This window comes from Callithrix jacchus, chromosome 10, assembly GCF_049354715.1.
Source record: "Callithrix jacchus isolate 240 chromosome 10, calJac240_pri, whole genome shotgun sequence".
Lineage (NCBI taxonomy): Eukaryota > Metazoa > Chordata > Mammalia > Primates > Cebidae > Callithrix > Callithrix jacchus.
In genome coordinates this window covers 129,967,993-129,987,638 of record NC_133511.1, presented here as the reverse complement: position 1 = coordinate 129,987,638, position 19,646 = coordinate 129,967,993, and the positions used below count along the sequence as shown (strand labels likewise).

The 19,646-nt window shown below is 59.4% G+C and overlaps 1 protein-coding gene across 3 annotated transcripts; it reads left to right on the top strand.

Moving 5' to 3' along the window:
* Positions 1-9,007: 9,007 nt before the first annotated feature.
* On the top strand, positions 9,008-15,190 carry TNNT3 (troponin T3, fast skeletal type). Of its 3 annotated transcripts, none has more exons than XR_013523611.1 (8): positions 9,008-9,044; positions 10,444-10,560; positions 10,654-10,731; positions 11,005-11,118; positions 11,207-11,316; positions 11,486-11,576; positions 12,779-13,551; positions 14,922-15,190. XR_013523611.1 is itself a non-coding variant. In XM_054241227.2 (8 exons), exons 2-8 carry the CDS (start codon positions 10,477-10,479, stop codon positions 14,974-14,976), a joined length of 573 nt encoding a protein of 190 aa, XP_054097202.1. In that variant the 5' UTR covers positions 9,008-9,044; positions 10,444-10,476; the 3' UTR covers positions 14,977-15,190. The 3 variants fall into 3 exon arrangements, 2 of the variants coding, with proteins under 2 accessions (XP_054097202.1, XP_054097200.1); XM_054241227.2 differs by having other exon boundaries at positions 13,511-13,551; XM_054241225.2 differs by having other exon boundaries at positions 12,779-12,819.
* The last annotated feature ends 4,456 nt before the right edge of the window (positions 15,191-19,646 follow it).

The following is a 19,646-nucleotide window of genomic DNA, read 5'->3' as shown; positions in this document are numbered from 1 at the left end:
CCTGAGGATCCCCGACTGCCCACCACTGGCCGGGGGGAATCGCTAGAACCGGGACACGCTGGCTCCTCATCCTCCCCTCCCTTCATGGGTGGCCCTGTCTAACGTGGTCCCCTCTTTTGTTCTGTCCCAATGCAGAGCAGTACGAAGAAGAAGGTAACTCCGGCAACCACCGGAAGCCCCCCAGCCCCTCCTTAACCTCCCTCCCGTGTGACACTCACAGAAATCCCCTCCCTGGGCTGCTCCAGGCCGCCTCTAGCTTATCAATCCACCGTCCATCTTCCTCATCATTAATGACTGATGAATGAGGCCATCACTGAATTAATGATGAGTGAGATCATCACTAACCCCATCTCTTTAGTGGATTAATACACACTCGTGGTCCTTCATTAACCCTTCATCCTCCGTGTGCCATGGTGTGTGGGTTCCAGGGGCTGCTCATGAAGGCCTCACTCTCATTAACACCAAGCGCCCTGCCATGCCCAGCGCTGCATCTCTCAGCATCTCAGCGTCTCTCCCTCTCTCTCCAGTTCCTTTCTGTGTCTCTCCTGGCACCCTCGTCTCTCTGTGTGCCGGTGTCTCTCTCAGCTTCTCTCTGTCTCTGTATCTCTCAGCCTCTTGGTCTCTGTCTCTCAGTCTCTGTCCCTCTTGGCCTCTCTGTCCCCATCTCTCCACCCCCATCTCCATCTCTCTGTCTCCATCTCTCCACACACCCCCCCCACCCTGTGCTGTAACCCTGGGTGGAGCCTGGAGCCCCCTCCCTGCGCTGGCCAGGTGTGGTCTGTGGGTGTCTTCATCGTGCCCGGGCAGGCGTGGGCGGGTGTGGGCGCACCTGGGAACTGTGCGGGGCGGCGGTTCTCAGGCCGACGGCACTGCCCCGGAATCCCTGGCACCCACTCAACAGGGGAGCACGTTCACGCAACCCTAACAGGCTGGGCTGTCCTGTGAGGAGTCTTGAGTGCTATGTTTTGAAAATATTTTGAAAACACTTGGCTACCCTAACAACGTGAGCAAAACATTTCTTTCTCTGACGAAAAGGTGGAAAGCCGAACTTCTGTGAGGGACATGTGGCCCTGGAGAGCCTTCTTTTCTCTTGGGGCAGCCACGTGGCAGGGCAGTAGGCCACAGAAGGGTCTTCTTGTGGCATGTCCCCTAAGACCCCTCAGTGCCAGCCTCATTTCCAGGGGCTCTCAGAGCCAGGCCTGGCACAGGCCTGTGGGTCTTGTCCCCATCTTCACTTGTGTCACCTGCAGAGCAGGACTTAGCAAAGGCCTCTGTGCACAAACGCCTCCAGGCATGGGAATACCAGGACCCCAGGAGGGAGGAGAGGCCTCAGAACCCCCCGGCTCGGCCCAGCCGAGCTGACGGTAACCTGCTCAGTTGGTGGGAGTCCCTGCTTGCCAGGGCTGGCCAGAGATGAAGGGCTGACCCCCATCTTTCCCCCCGGCCCAGTGAGCTCCAGGCTGGTGGCCTCCTGTCCTTGCAGCCATAGGACATTCCTCTAACGATTGTCTCTTCCCTCTCTCCCCCAACCCCACCTTCACCTGCTCCCGGTTTCTCTGGCTCTCAGAGGAAGCCCAAGAGGAAGGTAAGTGAGGTCCAAGGCCCCGGTCCCCATGCCCACCCCCAGCCTTCCTGTCCACCCAACATTGACCTCCACCCCGCCTCTAAGGATTGCCGTGTGTCCCTGTCTAACCCTCTCCTCTCTCCCCCTGCCACCTGCAACCCCCGGCTCTCCTCAGCTGCAGAAGTCCATGAGGAAGGTATGAGGACATAGGACTTCTGGTCCCCATGTGGGGCCCGGGGCCTGGCTGGAGCCCACATGGTGGTGGGGGAGGGGTGTGGAAGCCACGAGGTGCCAGCCAGCCAAGGGGCCCCCACATGTGGCCCTAACATAACCCACTAACCACAGCCAATGCTTAACCAGAGAGGGCATGGGGCCTTGAGGATGGGTTCCTTCCCCACAGCCCCCCAGGTAGCAGGGCCAGGGACTCCCCAGGTAGGTGTGGGCTGGGCTACTGGTCAGCAGGGCATCCCAAGCATGGGGAAGAGGGGACGCTGCAGGGCCAGAAATAGGCCCACCCTAGCCCTCCACGCCACGGAGGGCAGCCCAGAGCCCATGGTGGTGTCGACCCCTGGGCCTGGCCAGGACCCCTGGCCACATCTTAGGACAGCACAGGATGAGGGGAGAGAAGGCGGCTGGGGGCAGAGCCCTGCAGCCCAGCACAGTCAGCTCCTTCGGGCTCGCACAGTGCCCTCACCAGTCCCCCAGACTCCCTTACAGCCCTCTGCTATGGGACCCTTGGGGTTCACGCAGGCTAGGGGCAGATGGGAGGGCTGGGGTCCCATCCCCAGATCAGCAGGCAGAGCCATCAGTGTTGCCTGGGGCTGCTAGCACCCTCGGAGTGTGGGAACAACCTGATGAGGCAAAGAACGAGTGGGCCCCCAGCTGTTGGGATGCCAGGAAGTGGGGATCCTGGGGACACCTCCCGTGGCCCATCTGTGGCTCTACCTCCCAGGGTACCAGCCATGCCCTCGTGGGCCCCCAGTGCCACCCAGCCAGGCTACAACCTTGCGCATGGGCCTTGGTGCCGTGGCCAGAGGCATGGACACCCTTCCGGGGGATCTGCAGGAAGGAGAGGGGATGGTGGCGAGCAAACGAAGGCCCAGTGCCGAGCCTGTGCCACCAAGGGCGGGAGCCACAGCTCCCGGCCACCCTCCAAGCCTCAGTTTCCCCACCTTCGAGGCAGAGTATGTGGGGGATGCAGAGAGCAGGGTTTGAGGACGTGGGACTGGGGCGGTGGCTGCACCTGGGCTAACTCCCACCCTGTCTTGCTCGCTCCCTGCACGCCCCACCCTCGGCGTCGTCGAGTGGCGACGGGGCCGCTTTTCCATTAACCTCGGACCCTCCTCCTTTGACCTCTGACCCGTGGTTTTGCCTCTTGTTCCGTGGCCTCCTTGGCCCATGAAGTTCATGAGCCAGGTACGTGCATGACTTCAGCGCCACATGGGCACCTGTGGCCATGTGGGGGGCGCAGGACCCAAGAAGGAACAAGAGGGGCCACGTAGCCAGCATGACCCAGGCTGCTCCCCGCCCTGCCCGCCCCCTCCACCCAGCCTCGATCTCCCCTGCTCTCCGCACTGCCTCTCTCACACTGGTTCTCTCTCCCCCCAACCCTCTCCACGGTGCCGCTTCTGCAGAGGAGGTTCAGGAAGGTACGTACGCCGGCTCCCCAGACTCCAGGCCAGAGCCCTGTCCTCCCTTCTGTCCTCTCCCGCTTTCTCCCTTGTGCCCACCCCTTGTGATGTTCGCCACCAACAGCTTAGCCTGCTCTGGCCTCTGGGCTGGGGACAGAGTGAGGACCCTGGCGTAGGAAGGCCTGGCTAATCGGGTGAGGGTTCCCTTTGGGTCACCCAGGCAGAGAGGATCCCGTAGCTTGGGGACAACGAGGCTCTTCCTAGGCCGCCAACAGGAAGGTGGGAGGTGGAGGTGACCAGCCTTGAGGCCCAGGCAGAGCAGGCCTTGGGAGGACAGTGCTGGGGTCCACTGGGACCCTCTGGATCCACCAAGGTGGGGTGGGAAGAGCCCAGGAGGACAGGTCTCCACCCTGCTCCAGTTAGCAAGCCAGAAGTAGGAAGATAGGGAGGGGTGAGGTGGAAGGGAGGGTGGAGGGGCAAGTGGAGCGAAGCAGAAAGCAGGCTGAGGCCCAAGGTGGGGACGTGGGGACCTGGAACAGCCGGGGGCCGTGCGTGCAAAGGCCCAGCCAGGTCCCGGCATCCCACCCATTGCCTGGGCCTGAGCCAGACACACCCGGTGTGAGAGGCCCCCTGGGTGGAGGTCAGAAAGCTGCAGATTCAAAGCAGGGGCCCCAGCTGGGAAGTGCTTCTCAGCACCGCCCCCCACCATTCTCAGCAGCTGTGGGGCTGAGGGGCTCCTCCCTGCTGGGCCTGAGTTCTGGCAGGACTCCAGCCTCAGAGAGGCCCCTGGACTAGAAGGGACATGCTAGGAGGGGGAAGGGGCTCCAGCCTCACAGGAGAAGGTGTCCAGGAGATGTGGAGGTGACAGGGGCGCCAGGTCGCTCTGGAACCAGCACTGAGGCAATCGGACAGACAGACAGACAGACAGACAGCAGGGGGGCAGCAGGAGCAGAGGAGGCAGGGTTGCCGGGACAGCTTTGCCACTTGGCTGTGTGGTCGCTCCCCACAGTGCTCAGCCTCCCACCTGACCTCTCCCTCCTCCCTGGCTGGCCTTCCCACCCCAAGGGGCTCCTCAGGCAGGCGCTGCACCTAGCAAAACCCCCACGTCAGGGATGCGGGGCCAGCAGCCCACCCATTGTCCTCATCACGCCATTCCTTCCGGGTCCTCAGCCAGGCTTCTGCGAGCAGGACGCCCCGCCACTCCCTCCTGTGCATACCCCTCCAGGGTGTCCGTAAGGGTGACTCAGGCCCACCTGCAAAACCAAGGGCGACACAGGTCCTCTGTGCTGTGTGGGGGGGTCCCAGGCCACCGAGGGGTCTGCCAGCGAGGAGGACTAGAGGCCCTCGAACCCCGGGCCAGGCACGGGCAAGGCAGGACCCCCACCCACACCCCTGGGCCCAGGCCTGCTGGCCTCAGCCAAGTGCAGAGGACGGCATCAGGTCAGACTCCAAGGGCCAAGGGCATCGCATGTTGACGGCCTTGCTGCCACCTAAGGCCCAGAGCATAGACTGAAGGGACAGGGTGGGTGGGTGCCACTAGGCCAGCAGCAGACCCCTTCCTGGGCCCCAGCTGGGCCAGGCCAGCCAGGGATAGGGAGCATGGGGGTCCCAGAGGGGCCCATCCCAGTCTCAGGAGAGCAGCCATGTGGCAGTCAGAGGGCAGGCCTCGGGGTGGTCGGGGTGAGCATGCCTGGGCCCCTGGCCTGTGGACGGCGGGGCAGTGGTGGACATTCTGGACTCAGGGAGGGGCTCCTAGGGCTAAGACCAGCCAGGAGTTAGACCTCACACTGCCGGCAGAGGCTTCTGCGGCCTGAGGGCCTGTAGTCACTCCATACCCTGCTAAGTTCCACGCAGCAACACAGGCTTCAAAGGCAGGGGTCAGGCACCAGGAAACTCCAAGCCAAGGGGCCGCACCCACCCAGCTGCAGTGCCCTCTTCTTGGGGAGGGTCCAACAAGATTGGTCCAAGGAGATTCCAAGGTTGACCCTGCCAGACCCAAGAGGATAGGCCGGGGGGACAGATGAGACCCAGTGCCCTTAGCTTCCAGCCTTGTCCCCAGAGGTATCCGTGTCCTTCCTGCTCTCCACCAGGTCTTCAGGGCAGGGCTCCACTGGGCACCCAGCCCCTTCCATCCCTCCCCAGGCAGCCATTCACCGGCCCCACAGGCACACCCTGGGGAATAGCGGTCCAAGCGAGAGGGGTGTGCCTCGTGTCTGCCACAGCCCCCCGCAGCCCCCCGCAGCCCCCCACAGCCCCCCGCAGCCCCCCACAGCCCCCCGCAGCCCCCCGCAGCCGCCCTGGCTTTTCTCTTGCATGTGCGCTTGTGCCACCTCGAAGACATCGAAGAGGAGGACGTGGAAGGTAAGGGCCTGCCCTGCCGCCTGGGGTGCTGGACCCTGGCTCTGGTCACCATGAGGAAGAGGACAGGCAGGCAGGCTCTCTCGCTGCCTTGCCTCCCTCTCCCTCTGTCCTTCCTCTTTCTCTTCCCCTGGCGTGGGGGTCTCCGATGGCCAGGACTTGCAGGCCTTGCTACTCCGAAGGGTGCTGCTGGGGTCCGGCTGCGGGGGCCTCAAGGGTGCCGCTACTCCCAGCTTCTGCCACACAGTTGTGGGGGTCAGCCAGCAGCACCAGAGCCCAGGCAGGGTGCACCCGCTCCTCTTTCTCCCAAGTCCCTTCTTTCCCAATCTTCATCCCCAAGCCCCTGTCCTCTGTCCTTCCTCTCCTCCCTTCGCAGCCTTCAAGGATGCTCCCATTTCTTCCCTTCGTCTTCCTCACCCTTCCTCCCTGACCTCTTCCCCTCCGACCCCACCATGGGCTTTTGCAGGCCTAGAGCAGAAACAGGGCCCTCTTGTTTCTGGAGGTTGGTGGGACAACAGCTGGAAAAGAGGATGGCCCTCAGTGAGGGGGAACCAGGGCCCCTCGCTGCCCATTCTCACCCTGGCTGTCTCTCTCCTTCCCCCATGCTGGTGCTGCGCTGGACAGAGGAAAAGCCGAGACCCAAGTGAGTGTGGGGTCCTGGAGCGCCTGGCCAAGTGTGTTCTGGGGTGGGGCTGGGCGCAGGACACGGCCAGATGCCTGGAGCCTGCACTTGGAGGGATGAATGCTCAGGGTGCAGGGTGGGAGAGACCAGGGTCACCTGGGAGATGGACTTGGGAGGCCCAGCAGGGTCATCTGGTGCAGAGAAGGAGGGCTTCCTGCAGGAGGAGGCTACTGACAAGGAAGGAAGGAGGAGAGGTGGGTGGGAGAAAGTTTAGGAAGGAAGGCGGGGTGCTGGGGTGTAGGGAATCGGGCCACCAGCACACCCCCATGGCCTTTGGGGGACCCCACCATCCCCTGTCATAGTACCTAGCTGCGAAAATAGACAGGAAAGTGAGTCGGGAAGTGGAAGAAAGAGGGGTCTTACCCCAGAAACCCACTTCAGAAGGACACTGCAACCATGTCCAAAACAGCCCGATGTACAGGGCCCCTGCTCCCCTCTGGGAAGAATTCAGAGGACCTCGTCCTCATCACACCCGCCTGTGAGCACTTCATGGACTGGCTTTTTAAATGCAGCTCTTCTGACTCTTCTGCTTTTGATCAGTACAAGTGGCAGCACTCGGTGGGTGCAAGATTCACCCTTTTGTCTCAACTTCCCTTCCTCTGCAGGAGGTGGAGTCTCAGAGCACCCCAGCACACGCTCACTCAGGGCACTCCAGCACACGCTCACTCAGGGCACCCCAGCACACGCTCACTCAGGGCACCCCAGCACGTGCTCACTCAGGGCACCCCAGCACGCACTCACTCAGGGCACCCCAGCACGCGCTCACTCAGGGCACCCCAGCACGCGCTCACTCAGGGCACCCCAGCACGCGCTCACTCAGGGCACCCCAGCACGCGCTCACTCAGGGCACCCCAGCACACGCTCACTCAGGGCACCCCAGCACGCGCTCACTCAGGGCACCCCAGCACGCGCTCACTCAGGGCACCCCAGCACGCGCTCACTCAGGGCACCCCAGCACGTGCTCACTGCCGGCTTCTGCTTGGGGGGCCCTGCAGACTCTCCGGAGAAGAGTGGGAACATCTAGGGGCAGAGCCGGCACATTTCTGTCCTTTGCACTTAACTTTTCAGCGATTTTAAGTGCGGTAATGCCTGATCACGAGATACTTTCTCATTTTAGAAAAATTGTTTGTGTTTTCATTATGAAAATAAAACACCTCATTAAAGGAAATTTGGAAAATACATAAAAGTCGAATGAAGAAAAAAATGTCATGTATAATTCTCCTACCCAGCCAGCCAGACTGTGGAAAAGAGCAGAGAGAAATAAAAAGCCTTATTTCTTCCTTTTTCCATGCATAGGGCTTGGAAAAAAAGATTTAAACTCTGTGCTGCTTTTCAAGCTTCACGCTGTCTATACAGCCTTGAATTCTGCTTTTTTAAAACTTAGCACTATTCATAAGTATTTTTCCATGTTTTTACATAGTCTTCTTAAATATTTTGAATGGCCACATAATATTCCATCAATTGGACAAACCATAATTTTCCTAGCCATTCCCCTCTCGCAGGCTTTCCCCAATATTTTACTATCATAAATAACGCTGCTTGGAAAGCGTTTTCTGTCTTTAGGGTTATTTCCACAGGCTGCGTTCCCAGAACTGGAATTACTGGGTCAAGGAGTATGAATGTTCCTAATTGTTCTGGCCCCCAGTGCCACACTGCTTTCCACGACGGCCTGGAGCGCTGTCTCCTGCGTGGGATGCGAGCGGTCCGTACCCCACACCCTCCTCGCCCGAGGACAGAAACGTGCTTTTACGTCGGGAATCGGCATCTCAGAGCTGCCTGGCTCCGCGCCCCCAGAGTCACTGGGGCCAGCACTTCCCTGTTTGTGGATGGGTCGTCTTTCTTCTCTGAGAATTAGTAGCTCTGCCCGGCGCTCCTCTGCCTCATGGTGGAGGCGTCTCTGTGTTTTCTTAATCATCGGTTTGCATAAGGATATAAGTCTTCTCTGTATTTGCTGAAAATATTTTTCTAGTCTGGTTTTTTATTTCTGGTGGGTTTTTTTTTTTTTTTTTTTTTGCCTTTCCATCTTGCTGTTTTACTCACAGACATAAGTTTTTCATTTGCGTGGAGTCATCTGGCCCTCTTTCCCTGAGAGGCACCTTCTGGTGCTTCTGAGCTTAGGAAACCCTTTCCCGCTCCAGTTTTTGATTGATATTTAGCTCTAGTTTCTTCTATGGTTTGTTGGAAAAAATCGTTGTTGTTTTAACTCTTTGCTGCATCTGGAATGTATTGCTGAGAGGAGCGGACCCCACACCCAGCCAGAGAGGGGGCCTCGCTTCCCCTCCAGATTGCATTCTTCCCTGCCCCCTCTCATCCCTTTGGGCCCCCAGAGAGAAAGATGAAAGAGGGGCTGGGGAAAGGCGCAGACTCACAGCAGCTGTTCCTGCCATGGAGGCCACCGCCGTGCATGGTGGCCATAGCTTCTCACCTGACCTGGCTGTGTGTGTTTATCTGGGAAGGAAACGGAGGTGCCCTCCCTGGTAGCTGGGGTGCAGTGACACTTGCAATGGCCAGAAGCTGAAAGGGAGCTGGCGGTGCCAGGAGCTGAAGCCTTCTTGAGGGGCTCAAGCCACTCTCGAGATGGTGGGCTACAAAGCTCCTAAGAATAAAGCTGGGTCAAACGTGCCACTAGGCAGGCATCCTCGCCTGGGGGCCAGGACAGGAGGATACCAGGGCCAGCAGGGACCAGGTGAGGGAAAGCAACAGGCCGACCCTCTGGGGTGGGTCCCCGGGTCTCTGCTCACGGGCCTCTCTGTCTCTCTTCAGACTCACTGCTCCTAAGATCCCAGAAGGGGAGAAGGTGGACTTCGATGTAAGTTTACAGGACTCTGGTCAACATGGCCACCATTTCCCCAAACCCCAGCTTTTGGGCTCCAGGCTAGGCCTTAGCAGGTCACTTTCTCCCAAGCAGCCAGAGCTGGGGCCTCCTGGATCTGGGCAATTCTACCATAACATATTCCTGAACCACAGGAAACCCCTCTAAAAATAAACATCTCTCTTCCCTTCTCCTCCATGTATCCTTCTATCCATCCATCCATCCACCCACGTAAGCACCTACCCATTCACCTACCCATCCATCCATTCATCCATCCACCCACCTACCCCCCCACCCATTCACCTACCCACCATCCATCCACCCACCCACCTACCCACCCACCCATTCACCTACCCATCCATCCATTCATCCACACACCCACCCACTCCCCTACCCATCCATCTCTTCATCTATCCACTCACCCATGCACCCATCCATCCGTTCATCCATCCATTATCCACTCACCCACCCACCCACCCAACCCACCCAGCCAGCCATTTATCCATTCATTATCCAGTCACACATGCAATCACCCACCGACCCACTCATCCACCCATCTATCCACGTACCCACCCACTCACCCACCCATCCACTCACCCTCTAGCCGTTAATCCACACATCCCTCCCTCCACCCATCTATCCACGTACCCACCCACTCATCCACCCATCTATCCACGTACCCACCCACTCACCCACCCACCCACTCATCCACCCATCTATCCACGTACCCACCCACTCACCCACCCATCCACTCACCCTCTAGCCGTTAATCCACACATCCCTCCCTCCACCCATCTATCCACGTACCCACCCACTCATCCACCCATCTATCCACGTACCCACCCACTCACCCAACCACCCACTCATCCACCCATCTATCCATGTACCCACCCACTCACCCACCCATCCACTCACCCTCTAGCCGTTAATCCACACATCCCTCCCTCCACCCATCTATCCATCCACCCACTCATCTGCCTCCATCCTCCAGCAGTCATCCACCCATCCGCGGTTCCTCTGTTCACACACCCATCTATTTATCCAACAACTTTATCTCACTCAGCAGTCTTCTCTCTGCCAGGCCCATGCTGGGCATCTCTGAGGATGGTGACAGTGCCGGGTCAGAGCCAGTCCATCCTAAGGATGCTGAGGACCTTCTAGCTGGGCACCATCCCCACTCTGTGACTCAGGAATCAGGCCCCCCTCGGCCCCTATGAGGATAGCAGCGTGGCAATGTGGGGAAGGCAAAACTTTCTGCCCCTGCCGTGTTCATGGTGGCCGAGGGGATCAGGGCTTCTCTGCTGGAGCGAGAGACGGGCCTCGTGCTGTAAGGCAGGCCAGGCAGGGCAGAGGCTGGAGGGAGGGCGGGGCTGACACCCGCTGCCCCTGCCCACAGGACATCCAGAAGAAACGCCAGAACAAAGACCTCATGGAGCTCCAGGCCCTCATCGACAGCCATTTCGAAGCCCGGAAGAAGGAGGAAGAGGAGCTGATAGCTCTCAAAGAGAGAATCGTGAGTGGGGCAGTTCAGGCTGTAGCAGGGGCTGGCAGGCACCCTCGGAGGAGCTGGGAGCAGGGCCGAGCAGACCCCCTTCTCTGGCTGCAGGAGAAGCGACGTGCAGAGAGAGCAGAGCAGCAGAGGATTCGTGCAGAGAAGGAGAGGGAGCGCCAGAACAGACTGGCGGTAAGGACAGCACCATCCCCACCCCTGCCTCTGCCGCTGAGCCCCAGGTCCAGAGAAATTCAGGAGGCTGAGGCCTTCCTCCTCCTGGGGTTCCCACTGTCGCTGGCCGATGATCAGAGCCACTGGCTGAGGCCCCGACACCCTGCGGGACCCCTTGCAAGAGAACACATCCTGGCCAAGACCTGGGGCTTCCTTCCAGGCAGTCCCTAAAGTCTGCCCAGAAAGCACTGTCCTCCTTCCATCCCTGAGCATCTCGGGGACGGGTCTCCACAGGAGGAAAAGGCCAGAAGGGAGGAGGAGGACGCCAAGAGGAGGGCAGAGGACGACCTGAAGAAGAAGAAGGCCCTGTCTTCCATGGGAGCCAACTACAGCAGCTACCTGGCCAAGGTGCGTGCCTGCCGCTGCCGGGAGCACGCTGGCCGCCTTCAGTGTGCCCTCCTGAGTCCGGCCCGCTCTTTGGGCCTGTTCCCTGCAGGCTGACCAGAAGAGAGGCAAGAAGCAGACGGCACGCGAAATGAAGAAGAAGATTCTGGCCGAGAGACGCAAGCCACTCAACATCGACCACCTCAGTGAGGACAAGCTGAGGTAAGGGGCGGGGGTCACGGGGCTCAGCCCAGGGGGCGGCCCTGCAGGAGCTGACGACCACTCCAGAGGCTGCCAAGGCTGGGCTCCTCGGCGGCTGGAGGAGGACTCCAGGGGCCTGGCGCCACCTTTGGCCTCATTCAACGAAGCCCTGCCCCTTCCTCTGCCCCAGGGACAAGGCCAAGGAGCTCTGGGATACCCTGTACCAGCTGGAGACCGACAAGTTTGAGTTTGGGGAGAAGCTGAAACGCCAGAAATATGATGTGAGTCCCAGCCCCTCCGGCCCTGGGGCCACAGTGGCTTTCATCCGCCAGCCAGGGCCGCCAGCTTCCTGCACCCCTACCAAACTCTGGACCTACCCGCCCCAGAGGCCTGGGTCCCACGAGGCCCACACAGGCTGTTGCCACTGACCCCTGGCTGTGGTTGCTCTCTTGCTGGGGACTGTGGCCAGAGTCCATCCTCCTGGCTGGCCACACAGCACCCAGAGCGAGGAACCTGGCCCTTGGGTGGCCTTGGTCACCCTGGCCATGAGGATTGTCATGGGGGAGCAGCCATGGCAGAGTGGATTCAGGGTCCACTCTCTGAACCCCTGTAAGCGTACAGAAAGTCCCCATCGTCATTGAGCTCAGCTCCCGGGCACTGAGCCCCCCGGTGTGGGGCGTCCTTTCCGAATAGCTCCTCCACAAACCCATCCACCAGGGCCCACGACACGCTGCACCCTGTGGCTATGCGCCTCTGGGACAGAGCAAGACGACCTTCCACACAGGCACCATCGCTGCAGGCTAAGCTGGGGCTCGGGAAGGCGGCCTCGGGGGCTGGGGTACAACGTGGGAGCCAGGGAGGAAGCCAAGCTTCTTTCCACCCTCCCAAACACACACGTGGGCTCCAGGGGCAAGGGGCGCAGCCATGAGTGATCTGTGTGCTCGGGGCAAATGCAGACACTCCAGCGTCACCATCAAGACCACGGCGTGCACCGTCCAGCACTGCCAGGGGCTCCGGGGGAGGGCAGCTCTGCTCACAAGGCCTTGCTCCACACAGGTGCAGCGGTGCTTGGCAACCGGTCCACGCCAGCCGGGCAAATCCGAGCTCCTTCTCAGGGGCTCTGGGCAGGGCACCTGTTCCTCCTGAGCCTCCGCACGCTCCCCTCGAACAGAGGCAGGATGGTTACAGTCCCTCCCACAGCGGTCCCCAGGGGCTCCAGGCATAGGGGACAGGCCTGACCTCACTCTCGCAACTCTCCCAGAGGGGCTGGCCCTGATATGGCCTTTACCGCACAGGACCGGGCCTTCCCATGCTGTGTTCCCAGAGCTGAGTCAGGGACCCACTGGCTCTGAATAGATGTGGTCACAGTAGGTCCCCAGGGGCTCCAGAGCCTGGAGGGCCATCACCAGGCCAGCCCAGCACACAGCAGGGCCTCGTTGCCTCGGCCGACCATCCAGCCTTGTAACCGTCTTGGTCTTTCTAGATCATGAATGTCCGGGCCAGAGTGCAGATGCTGGCCAAGTTGTAAGTAGCTGGGTCCGCCCTGGGCCAGGCCTGTGGGTGTGCGCTGCACGGTGAGGTGAACCTCTCGCATGGCAAGAACCTGGGTCGCTCAGGATGCTGGCGGCAGGGAGCCTGGAGCCTTCCTTCTGCCCAACTCTTCCCTCATGCCTATAGCCGGGGGCTGCCCAGTGGCCGCTGCCCTGTTGGCAAGTGAGGAAGGGCCTCACCTTCCCAGGAGCTCCGCCTCAAGCCAGGAGCAGCCACAGAGTACCCCAGGCACAGGCAGGAGGGCAGGAGTGGCTGGCCCAGGAGCAGGAGGTATGCTCCCGACTCTGGGCTCGTTGGCAGAAGGGAGCTGGAGCTGGGAAGGAGGGGTCTGCAGGCCTCACCTGCCCCCCTCGCCCCATGCATGCTCCATGCCCCCTGCCCCGCATCCTGCCGCAGGCTGAAGGTAAGTGGCCAGCTCCGGGCTGCTGTGTGTGGCAGCTCAGGCCAGTACAGGCCGGCGAGAATAAGTCCAGGCACGAGCCCCAGGGCCCAGGGACGGTGTCCCCCTGCGCAAGGAGCCAGGAGACAGTAAGGGAGCCGAGTAGCCCTCGTGGGGGCCCAGCAGCCCTGGGTCGCACAGCCCAGTTCGCCCTGCAGCGGAGATGGGCCTTCCCCCAGGCCTGGCCCTCAGGTCATCGCAGTGAGTCACTCATGTTGTCCACAGATCACCACGCTCAGGAGCCGCATCGACCAGGCCCAGAAGCAGTGAGTAGCCCTGCTGTCCTCGCTCCGCACCGGGCACAGGGGCCCGCGGAGCTGGCACCGTAGCCAGTCCCTAACAAGGGCTGGAGGTGGCCGGCGGTGGCTGGCCTTGGCAGGGCCATTATGAGACTAACCCGGCCAGGCCATTGGGGCCAGCATGTGCAGGCCTGTGGTCAGGGACTCAGAGCCTCTCCCCCCTGCATGCAGAGGAGCCCTGGGGGATGGCAGAGTCCGGAGGAGGGAGCCCAGTGGGGCTCACCCATCATGCCCTCATTGGCGTCTGTCACTGCAGTCTGTCATTGGCTGCAGGGAGAGGGCAGCCATGGGACCCCTAGACGAGGCTGCTTCAGGTGGCCTTTGGTGCCGCCAACCTGGGCCCCAGGGTGCCACCAGTGCTCCACCCTCTAAGGGGACCTAGGACAGGGGAATTAAGCAGCCAGGGCTTCGTCCCAGCCCCTCTGTGAGGCTGGGCAAAAACACGGACTCCTCTGGATGGTGACGCCTCATCCATAAAATCGGGTCCCCACGGGAGCTATGGGATCCTTTGGCACAGCTGCTTGCCCACTGCACGGGCCTGCACCCAGGGCGCTCCTGGCGGTGCCACGTTGGGGATCCTGCCACCAAGCCCAGATGCACAGCCAGTTCCATTTCCCCAAGGATCGCCGAGCTTGGGGGCTACTTGGAGTGTCCATGTTTTCTAGGCTTCATCTCCCTCCTCCCATGGCCCCGGCTTCCCCGCCACCCCCGGGGCCAGCTCCTCCGTGCTGCAGGCGACCTCACAGCTTCCCTGTTGTGCAGTCAGGGGTGCCTGTGCCTGCGTGTGTGCACATGTGTGTGCGCTGAGGGTGCTCACGAGCATGGGTGAGGGCACGGCCTTCAGCCAGAATCTAATAGGGGCCAGTCTCAAGGGCACGGGCACTCCTGTCCTCCACCTACCTCAGTCCCTAACCTGCACCCAACCCCTCCTGGCTCTCAGCCACGTGAAGGCCTCGGACACACGGGTCAGGCTCCTGGGACCGCCGGCTGTCCGCGGCCTCTGTCTGGAGGGACAGGAGCTCTTTGGAGGCCAAGTGCCTGGGAGGGTTATGACTATCTGCCAAGACAGCCTTCCCCAGCTCGGGGGTCTGTGTGCAGTGGCACCTCGGGCAAGAAAGGGAGGACAGAGGGAGGGTGCCAGGGCTCACATGGCCAGCCCCCGACCACCCTAACAACCCAGGCTCGCCAGACACAGGTGAGTGAGCGCTGCCTGAACTGAAGCTGGGTGGAGCTTGCGCCGGGTCTGCGGCCGGGCTGAGAGTCTGCCCAGAGTGGGGGGTCGGAGGGGCACGGCCGGAGCCCCTGGCGCTCAAGGACCACTTGCTTCCCATCTGCAGCAGCAAGAAGGCTGGGACCCCAGCCAAGGGCAAAGTCGGCGGGCGCTGGAAATAGACAGGCCAGCAAGGCCCCTCGAGGCAGAGACCCTCCACCCTCGCGCACATGGGAGTCGCTCGTGGGACTCTGCATCCTCCGACCCCCACCAACCCATCAGGGGTTCCCTGACAATCCTGGGGCTGGAGAGGCCACCCCGGAGCCCTGCCTGAATCCCTGTCCTTGCTGCCTCCATCCGCTGGGACCTGTGAATAAAGTTGCAGATCCCCCTCCACAGCGTGCACTGGCTTCTGCATGGGGGCCCCAGGGGAGACGGGGGATGTGGGGGGCTGCCCAAGGGCAGCGCGTCCCAGCCACCTGTGAGGCCAGCTCAGAAGGGGACTGGCCAGCACATGCCACCTGCTGCTACGGCCAGGGTGGTGCCAGGATGCCCATCAGATGCTGCCCATTTTCCCTCTAAAGTGCAGGCTCCACCCCCACCTGAGCCTACAGGACCTCTCTGCTCTCCACTTCTATGGGGTCTGCCCAGGCCTCACCTCCAGCCCCAGACCCCAACTGCGCCAGCTCTGAATCCACTAAGGGCAGAAAAACTTTGTCTCAGGAGGGGGTGAGGGAGGAGGGCAGGGCTCTGAGGGAGACTTTGCCACCCCTCAGAAAGGCAGAGGCAGGCGGTGAGGGGCTCAGGCATGAGGGGCGCACCCCAGACCCTGGAATGAGGAGCACTCATTCCCAGCAGACAGCAGGCAGGGCAGATGCAGGCAGCCTCCTCCAGCACACAGGACAGCAGAGCACACATGGGCCATAAATCTCAAAATCCTGACCAGAGAGAATTATGGAAAATATAAATCACAGAAATTGGATCAAGACGCAGAGACTTGTAGAGCAAAGTATTCACAGAGGAAGGTCTGGAGTCCAAAATGGTCTCCCCAGAAAGACTCAGGGGCGGGCAGCCACATCTGTGAGCTCTGCTGCCAGGGACGGGTAGTGGGGGATGGTGCGGGGTGGGGAGCGCAGCCCCTCAGTCTGCAAGGCCAGGACCCAGAGGACAAAACAGAATCTCCAGATAGCATCACAAATGTGTGCAGACCCCACAACACACATGTAACACACACACATAATGTGTGACCCCACCACACACACACACACACACACACACACATCATCTGTTATGTTATCCCAAAACACACACACACAAAGACACATCAACCCAGGTGTGTGACCCCACAACACACACAGACACACACATACCCAGGTGTGTGACCCAACATACACAGCTACACACACAGACACACACACATCATCCCCAGGTGTGTGACCCCACAACACACACTACACACAGACACAAACATCCCCAGATGTGTGACCCCACAACACACACAGCTACACACACACAGCTACACACACACACACACACACAGCTACACACACACATCATCCCCAGGTGTGTGTGACCCCACCACACACACACACACAGAGATACACACAAACATCCCCAGATGTGTGACCTCACAACATACTACACACACAGAGACACACACAAACATCCCCAGATGTGTGACCCCACAACACACAGCTACATACACACAGACACACACATCATCCCCAGGTGTGTGACCCCACCACACACACACACACAGACACACACACACACAAACATTCCCAGGTGTGTGACCCCACAACACACACAGCTACACACACACACACACAAACATCATCCCCAGGTGTGTGACCCAATACACACACACAGACACACACACACACAAACATCCCCAGGTGTGTGACCCCACAACACACACACACAGCTACACACACAAACACATACACAAACATCCCCAGGTGTGTGACCCCACAATACACACACAGACACACACGCTTACACCCAAAGACACATCATCCCAGGGGTGGGACCCCATCACAAACAGAGCAACATCCCAGGTGTGTGACCCCACAATACACACACACACACACACACACACACAGAGAAACTTATCCCAGGTGTGTGATCCCACAACACACAGACACACACACACACACACAGACACAAACAGAGCAACATCATCCCAGGTGTGTGACCCCCCAACACACATACACATCACACACATAACATCCCAGGTGTGTGACCCCACAACACACAGCACTGTGCATCAGCCTGCACCCCCAGAGGGCCTGCAGGAGGGAGTCTCAGCTACGCTGCGCCTGACCGGGTGTGCACACCACTGGGTAACACACAGGCGGAAACCTGAGTGTGCCCAGGGTGAAGTCCGTTAGTTGACGTCACTGATCTTGCTGTGCTGCCTTGTTCTGAAAGGCCCCTGAGCGGCACCGAATGGACAGGAGTCAAGAAACTCTGCTGGGGACAGAGGTGATCACCAGCCACGGGCAGGGGCTTCGGCCCGATGGGGACCGGGAGGGCGGTGGGAGCTTGAGGCGCCTGCACAAGGGCAAAGGAGTCTGTGAGCCTAGTGCAGAGATTGCGCTCCCCGCAGAGCGCGGGGCAGAGGTGGCTGGGACTGGAATGAAACCACTTGGCTTGGTGGGACGACAGGGACAGAAGTGGAGCCTCCAAACTAGAGGAGGAATGGGAGACGGTGACCAAAGCTGGCCACGGACACAAGAATGCCGCAGCCCACTGTCTGCCCTCCGCAGCCACGTCAGAACCCAGCTAGGAGACAGCCCGTTCAGCAAAGACTAGAAAGTTAAAACCCGCCTGAATAGCTCGGGGACCAGAGAGGACAAGGCCGGGCAGAGCGGTGGAGGCTAGAACTACAGGAGAACGGGGGGGACACGGGGCAAACCCTGGCTGCGGCTGAGCCAAGACAGAGGGAAACGCGGGGCTGGAGGCTTCCATCAGAAAGGGGGAAGCTGAAAAGCAAAGGCAGCGAGGTCTGGGATACACCGGCACAGAAATGTGAGGGGAAATATGAATAAGGACGCATCTGATTTATGAAACGAGGAAACGAGCAAGACGCTAAAACCAAGCAAAGAGAAGAATGGAAATAATAACATGAGAGGGTAAAGTAACGGAAAATAAAAATGAATGGAGATCAAGAGAACGAAGCCCTGTCTCCGTGTTGGCCGGGTGCGGTGGCTCACACCTGGAATCCCAGCACTTTCGGAGGCCGAGAAGGGCAGATCACCTGAGCCTAGGAGTTCGAGACCAGCCTGGGCAACATGGCGAAAACCAATCTCTACAAAAACTGAAAATAAATTAGCCAGGCATGGTGACAGGCGCCTGGAATCCCAGCTCCTTGGGAAACTGAGGTAGGAGCATCACATGAGCCCAGGAGGCGGAGGTTGCAGTGAGCCGTGATCTCGCCGCTGAGCTCCTCCTGGGCGACAGAGTGAGACTCTGGCTGAAAAATAAATAAATAAACAGCGTTAAAACTCGTTTCTGTGAAAAAAGCTAATACACGGTCTACCATCTGGCAGAAAACCAGCAGAAAGAGGAAGAGACACAAACAAGCAATGTGGACAGAAAGAGGAGCCGACGTGGCGCTGTGCTGGAAGATCTCCACGGACGACGTTGCGACGGTCTGAAAACCGAGCAGACGGCTCATTCCCAGGAGAAATCGAACAGGGAACCGAGTCAAGGCGAAGTTCAAACCTTGCATAGACTTAATTTGTTTCATTCGGAAGCCTGCATTCCGAATCCGGGGTGCAAAGAAAACAAAACATTGGGCCGGGCGCGGTGGCTCACGCCTGTAATCCCAGCACTTTGGGAGGCCGAGGCGGGTGGATCACAAGGTCAAGAGATCGAGACCATCCTGGTCAACATGGTGAAACCCTGTCTCTGCTAAAAATACAAAAATTAGCTGGGCATGGTGGCGCGTGCCTGTAATCCCAGCTACTCGGGAGGCTGAGGCAGGAGAATTGCCTGAACCCAGGAGGCGGAGGTTGCGGTGAGCCGAGATCGCGCCATTGCACTCCAGCCTGGGTAACAAGGGCAAAACTCCGTCTCAAAAAAAAAAAAAAAAAGAAAAACCTAAGGTTTTTAATATGTGAACTTCTCTGCATCAAAAGACACCAGAAACCAGGCAAAAAGCCAAGTCATCTCTTGGGAAGAGGTGTTTGTAACACATATCGCTGATCAAGAATGAGTTTTCACTCTCTAAAAAGAAGGTAGGACCCCATTAGAAAAAAAGGCAAGCAACTCAATAGAAAAGTGGACGAGACGGGGTGACGAGCAGCTGGCAGGGAAGAGGACCTGAATGCACAGCACACGCGTGAGAGGAAACCAGATCAGCGCTGCCCGGTGCATGAACAAACCCAGTATCAGTCTAGAGAAGGAAAAGCTCATTTCTGCAGAACGGCAGCTCAGTGGAGGTGAAACGGCAGCATTAAGAGGGCACCGTTTGGCATTCATTGAAGGGATGGTTGACTGAGACAAGAATTATCACTGGATGCCCAAGTCACAGGTGAAAGTTAACAGGGACAAGAACGTTCAGTCTCAACCACCTGACTGATGACTTATAAAGTTAAAAGGACATTTTGAAAATAGGGAACTCTGGCCAGGCACGTGGCTCATGCCTATAATCCCAGCACTTTGGGAGGCCAAGGCAGGTGGATCACTTGAGGTCAGGAGTTCAAGACCAGTCTGGCCAATATGGTGAAACCCTGTCTTCTACTAAAAGAATCGGGCCGGGCATGGTGGCTCACGCCCGTAATCCCAGCACTTTGGGAGGCCAAGGCAGGTGGCTCACTTGAGGTCAGGAGTTCGAGACCAGCCTGGC

Bases quoted from the DNA above. Each gene is read 5' to 3' on its own strand.
- TNNT3 (XM_054241227.2), top strand. From the start codon at position 10,477: ATGGAGCTCCAGGCCCTCATCGACAGCCATTTCGAAGCCCGGAAGAAG. The intron at 10,732-11,004 runs GTAAGGACAGCA...GGGTCTCCACAG, and splicing joins AGCGCCAGAACAGACTGGCG to GAGGAAAAGGCCAGAAGGGA. The intron at 11,119-11,206 runs GTGCGTGCCTGC...TGTTCCCTGCAG, and splicing joins ACAGCAGCTACCTGGCCAAG to GCTGACCAGAAGAGAGGCAA.